This window comes from Chiloscyllium plagiosum, chromosome 4 (genome assembly GCF_004010195.1).
Source record: "Chiloscyllium plagiosum isolate BGI_BamShark_2017 chromosome 4, ASM401019v2, whole genome shotgun sequence".
In the NCBI taxonomy this organism is placed as follows: domain Eukaryota; kingdom Metazoa; phylum Chordata; class Chondrichthyes; order Orectolobiformes; family Hemiscylliidae; genus Chiloscyllium; species Chiloscyllium plagiosum.
Window position 1 is genome coordinate 1,733,399 of NC_057713.1, and position 6,000 is coordinate 1,739,398.

General features: G+C 45.0%; 2 protein-coding genes across 2 annotated transcripts in view; one reads left to right on the forward strand and one right to left on the reverse strand.

Moving 5' to 3' along the window:
• atg9b (autophagy related 9B) overlaps positions 1-4,567 on the reverse strand; it is a 35,595-nt gene extending 31,028 nt beyond the window's left edge. Inside the window, exon 1 of the mRNA XM_043687565.1 lies at positions 2,923-4,567. The gene's annotated coding sequence lies outside the window, so the exon portion shown is untranslated. The remainder of the gene's footprint in view (positions 1-2,922) is intronic.
• Positions 4,568-4,749: 182 nt separating this feature from the next.
• Positions 4,750-6,000, forward strand: part of abcb8 (ATP-binding cassette, sub-family B (MDR/TAP), member 8) — a 62,661-nt gene continuing 61,410 nt past the window's right edge. The window contains exon 1 of the mRNA XM_043687563.1: positions 4,750-4,984. Coding sequence (XP_043543498.1) covers positions 4,881-4,984 — 104 coding nt within the window. The 5' untranslated portion in view covers positions 4,750-4,880. The remainder of the gene's footprint in view (positions 4,985-6,000) is intronic.

Sequence of the window (6,000 nt, forward strand, 5' to 3'; positions counted from 1 at the left end):
AGTGTGGAAACAGGCCCTTCAGCCCAACAAGTCCACACCGACCCTCCAAAGGGTAACCCACCCAGTTCCATTTCCCTCTGACTAACGCACCTAACAATATGGGCAATTTAGCATGGCCAATTTACCTGACCTGCACATCCTTGGACTGTGGGAGGAGACCGGAGCACCTGGAAGAAACCCATGCAGACATGGGGAGAATGTGCAAACTCCACACAGACAGTCGCCGAGGCTGGAATCGAACCTGGGGCCCTGGTGCTGTGAGGCAGCAGTGCTAACCACTGAGCCACCGTTCCAATAATGCATTGGAAGCAGTTCAGAGAAGGTTTACTTGACTCATACCTGGAATGGGCAGATTGTCTTATGAAAAAAAGGTTACACAGGCTAAGTCTGTATTCTCCAGAATTTAGAACAGTCAGAAGTGACTTAACGGAAACTTAAAAGATCTTGAGGGGACTTGACTGGTGGACATTGAAAGAATGTTTCCTCATGGAATCTAAAAACTGGGGATCATAGTTTAAAACTAAGTGGAACACATTTAAAACAGAGATGAGGACATTTTTTCTTGAAGGGGGTTCAGAGTCTTTGCAAATTCCTTTCCTCAAAAAGTAGTGGATAGAGAATCTTTAAATATTTTTAAAACAGGGGTAAGTAGATTCTTGATAACCAAGGAGATGAAAGAATATTGGGAAATGCAGGAATTTTCAGTTGAAGTTAAAATCAAATAAGCCATGATATAGTGAATGACAGCATAGGCCTAAAGGGCTGAGTAGCCTACTCTTACTTCCTCGCTCGTATATTCATTTACAGTGAATGACCAGCATTCTGGAGTTTGCTTTATGGAATATTTATTAAACTACAATCCTGCAATCTTGGAAACATGAAATATTGCAGATTAATAAGATAGAAACTCATTTAAAAAACCAAAAGTCTATGGTCTATTCGTACAGTTATAAAGAATAAAGACAGAATTGGGATAAGAAGGGATGAAATTTTCAGGATGGCAAACTGCAACTAGTGGAGTGCCATAGGGATCAATGACGGGGCCACAAATATTTACACTATGTATGTTAACGATTTGGATAAGGAAAGTGAATGTACTGCAGCCATATTTGTAGATGACACAAACGTAGGTGGGGAAGGCAAGTGATGATGATGACACAAAGAGTCTGCTGAGGGATAGAGACAAGTTAAGCAAGTAGGAAAACTTGGCAGATGGAATACAATGTGAGAAAATGCTAGGTCATGCACTTTAGCCAGAGGAGTTGAATAATATTTAAATGGAGAAAGACTGCAGAAATCTACAGAACAGAAGGATATGGGAGTCATCATACATGAATCTCAAAAAGTTGGCATCCAAGTTCAGTGCGTAATAAGGAAAGCAAATGGAATGTTAGGCTTCATTTCAAAGGGAATGGAGTATAAAAGCAGGAAGGTGTTGCTAAAACTACAAGGAACTAGTCAGATCACAGCTGGAATACTGTGAACAGTTTGGGGTCTTTACCTCAGGAAAGAACACCGACATGGGAGACCCTCCAGAAAAGGTCCACTAGGCTGATATAGAGGGAATATCTCAAACAGAGATTGGCCCTGTACTCATTGGAACTTAAAAGAATGACAGGAGACCTTATTGAAACATACAAGATTCTTAGTGAATTGACAGGTTAGATGTTGCTTCCCCATGTGGGACAATTGAGGACCAGAGGGAATAATCTCAGAATATGAGGTTGCACACTTAAGACAAAGGTGAGGAGTAATTTATTTTGTCAGAGGGTAGTGAATCTGTGGAATTCTTTACCAGAAAGTGCTGTCAAGGTCAGGTCATCAAATATATATTTTTTTTTAAGGCTCAGGAAGGGAATCAAAGTTTTATGTGGAAAGACAGGAAAGTAGGCTTGAAGATTATCAAATCAGCCATGAGCTCATTGAATGGTGAAGCAGACCCAATGGGCTGAAGGGCCTAATTCCATTCCTTGGTCTTATGGCCTTATCTCAGCTGCATCAGGGAGGTAACTCCCAGGCAGTGATCTAATTTACCTCAACCTCATACATCACAATGACGGCAACTTCACAAGCCTCTTGCTCTATCTGGAAGTGACAGTAGAGCCTGTGCAAAGTGGGAGCACTTTGAAGCAATAATGTCTCAATCCACTGCTAATACTGACAACAATTTAGTTCGCGAATTCACATGGAGCATTACCTAAGATCTACTATCCCCACTAAACAAAGAACTGGCAGCCAGGATGGTTAAACCAGAATCCAATCCACCTTCTTGTGCCACCTTAACATTGCACCATTCAAAATTAACAGTAAAGCTCACTGTGAAACAACTGAATCTAGATACAAATATAAAGACAGCTGCATCATAACAATACAATGGGAATGAACAACTATGACTCGGGGTCAGCTACACTTGCTGTCCCTCATTTTGGGCCTGAGGGACCAATTTCAATAGGTGAGCCTTTATAACTTTATGATTGGTAGCACCCAACATCATTAGTGCACACAAATTTGTTGCTTCCAGTATCATGAAGCAGGCACCTGCTATATTATCCTTCCGTCCTCCCTCCTTAGCCCAGGTCACACCAAGCTTAATGAAACTCACACACAGGCCGAGTCCAGCTGACTCAGCACAGATCCAGGTTGGCTCACATTGCTGAGCTCAATCCTCTGAATGATATGAACCTGCATGTAGTGAGGGTGGGGTGTGGGTCTCCAGATAGTAAACATCCCATGAGGTGGGCAAGTAACGCAGCCAAGGTCAGCTCTCTGTTTTCAGAATGCCCTTGTAGAAATGCTGGATTGCATTACAGCCTCATGACAGATTTGGCAGCAGCTGTTTCTCTATATTAGTAACACGGGACCTTTGGATCTCCCACCCGTTCCACAACAACATACAAAAACACACATGGATCTGGTTCTTACCTTGAGTCATTCTTTGGGTAGACTGTGACATCTCATGCAGCCCCCCTTCTCCCTCCACTGCGTTCCCGTTACTCGCAGATCAAAGCTCTGACACACTAAACAACTCAACCTTCTCCTTGTTAAAGCATCCAATAAGCAGAGCAGACTGTGCAGCCAGCAGTCATTGCCTAACAGCAATATGATTTGTCATCCTTTTCATCCTTACTGCACTCTCTCTTCTCATGGCCTAATGGCAAATAGTAGAGATCCCCTGCTTTCCCTCCACTCTCATCACTTCTATACCACTCAGAGATGTGAAGGCATATCCGTCAGAGTAAACTGTTCTCCCTCAGAGTCCCAATTCCTTGCCTCTTCTCCACTCTGATATTTTCCTAATGTGCCTCTCTTGCTCCAGTTTAACTTTATAGCCACATGTAATGTCAAGAAATCCTTGCTCTGGCTTTCTGTGGTATCCAACTGGCCCGCTTCTGATGAATTTTGCAGTCAGTTTTCTTGCTGCTGTCTCCCTTGTTTCCGAACTCCTCTTGCCGTTTGTACACTGTGTGACAGTGTCTCTCTTCTTGCAGTATTTGTGCTCCTATTTATATTCCTTGTGCAGTCCATTTATATCTGCCTGGTGTTTACATCACATTCCTTACACTTTGCCTTCTCACTCTCCTCTGTAGTTCCCATAGGTTGTTTTGCAGTGTATTCTTGTTGTGACTTAAGCCCTATTTTCCCCCGGGATTGAAAGCCTCTCTTTCTTTTCATGTAGTGTCAGCACTCTGTTGATTACTAGTCTGTGCCTTCTTGCTCACTGATTCTGTTGGCTCTCTGTTACTGTTTCTTCTTCTTTCCTCTTCCTGCTGTTCTTCAGATTCTGTTTGTCTCTTTGCTCCCTTTCCATTACCTAGTTTGTTCCTCTTTGTTTCATTTGATTGTTGACTTTCCTGTCTGTTACCTTTTCTGGTTTCTGTTGATTGATCCTTGTCTTTTTCTTGAGCTTCTCTATCCTCCTGGCAATTTATTTTCTCCCTGATTATACCCCTCTTTTTTTTCCTCTCAGTCTTCCGTGCTCTATATATCACCTTCTCTCTTTTGTTCCTTTGGGCTACTTTTCCTCACTCCAACCTTTTTGCCTGTTTTCTTGATTTTTTTTTTTAAAAAGGTAGCTACACAAGTCTCATTTTCGTTTTATCCTTCCCCTTGTCTTTAATGATCTTTTTTCTCCCCACACTCTGCGCCTGTATCCCTCTGTCTTTGTATTTCTTTCTCCGCTTGTTGTGCCGTCTCTCTCAGCACATCAATCTCGCTTCCTGTATGGCATTTGTCTCTCTCCCCCCTTTGTACTCTTTCCCTGTATCGCTTGCAAGTGTTTTGCAATTTGCTCTCTCACCTCTTATTTTTTTCCTTTTCTCTCTCTCTCGCCCTTTATCTGTATTTCACTATCTCTCCCTATATCTTACTCCTTTTCTTTCGACCTTTCTGTATGCTCGTCTATCTTCTTCTCTCGTCTTCTTCCTCTCTCTAGCACCCTTGTATTTTCTCTCTCCAACCTTGTATCTATCTACTGTTTTCACCACAAACTTTTAGTTTCTCCATCTATCTCTCTCTCCTTTTCTTCTTCTCTCCCTCCACAACAACCAACACAAATGACAGCTCTCGCCACTGACGTCACACATACAACCTCTGACCTCCACGGTTACATCACCGCCGACAGAAATAAATTAAAACAAACCACTACCATCTGGTCTTCCTCCTTTACTCATATCAGATTCGGCGACGAGAACGTTTAAAAAAAAACCGCACCCAGAATGAAAATAACCCGTGGTAAATGAGGAAATCGCGCTCAGGATTGTGGGTTGAATTAAAGATGGCGCTGTGCGCGTTGCTGGGGAAACGGTGTTGAGCGATTTCCAACCCTCCCTCCATCTCTAAAGGGATTCGATCGTGGTTCTTTTGTGTTCATATCATCTGCAATGCTTCACCTGTGTCTGAGGAGCAGCGTGAAGAGTCGAAGGTTGTTCCCTATCTGCCCCGTGAAGACTCAGCCGCGAACGGGCGGGAGGACCAGCGCCGGCAGGTAGGGGGATGTGCTGGTGGAGAGAGGAGCCGGTTTTTGCAGAGCATGTTGGGAGCTGTAGTTCTGCCTTTCCACCAGTTGCGACCACTTCAATAGGAAGGTGTGAAGAGGAGAACTACAATCCCCGGCAACCATTTCTGACCAGGCAAAACGAACTTCACTCCCAACAGAGTGACACTGGGAATGGTAGATCCCGAGTCTGAGGCCAGTGGCAGCTCCAGATCACCTCAGAAGCGATTTGAGAAAATTTCTTTTTGCGTGGTGGGAATCTGGGATGCACTGCTTGGGAGGATAGTTGAGGTAGTAACCTCATAACTTTTATAAAGTACTTAGATGAACACTTGAAATGTCATAATGTTCATGGATATGGGGCCAAGTGCAGCAAGGTGGGATTAGTGTAGATTTAGATTAGCTTTTTTTATGGGTATAGGTGAGATGCGCCAAGGGCTCCTCTGTATGCTATGAAGCGGAGGGCTTTGAGTCCTTCGTGGTTGCCGTCGCCGCAGCCACTTCTGCCCCCAATGACATCACTCACCTGCACAACGACCAAGCCGCATGCGTCTCCGTCATCACGCCTAACCCGGCCCCCACGCCGATCTCTGTCTGCACGCCTAACCCCGCCCCGCCCCGATTCCCGCACCCACGCCTAACCCCGCCCCACAATCCCAGCTCCAGCCCCACACCAGGTCCTAGCTCCCAGCCCTGCCGTGATTTCACCATCCCTCCAGACCTCCCCCTCTCTGAGGATGAAAGATCAGTCCTCGGCAGAGGCGTCACCTTCATCCCCCGACGCCCTCGGATTAACGAGTTCAACACGCGGCAAGACATCGAACAATTCTTCCGCCGCCTTTGCCTCCGTGCCTACTTCTTCAACCAGGATTCTCGTCCACCCTCTGACGACCTCTTCTCCCGCCTCCAACACACTCCATCCACCTGGACACCCCGTGCTGGCCTCTTACCCGGCCTCGATCTCTTCATAGCCAACTGCCGCCGTGACATTAACCGCCTCAACCTCT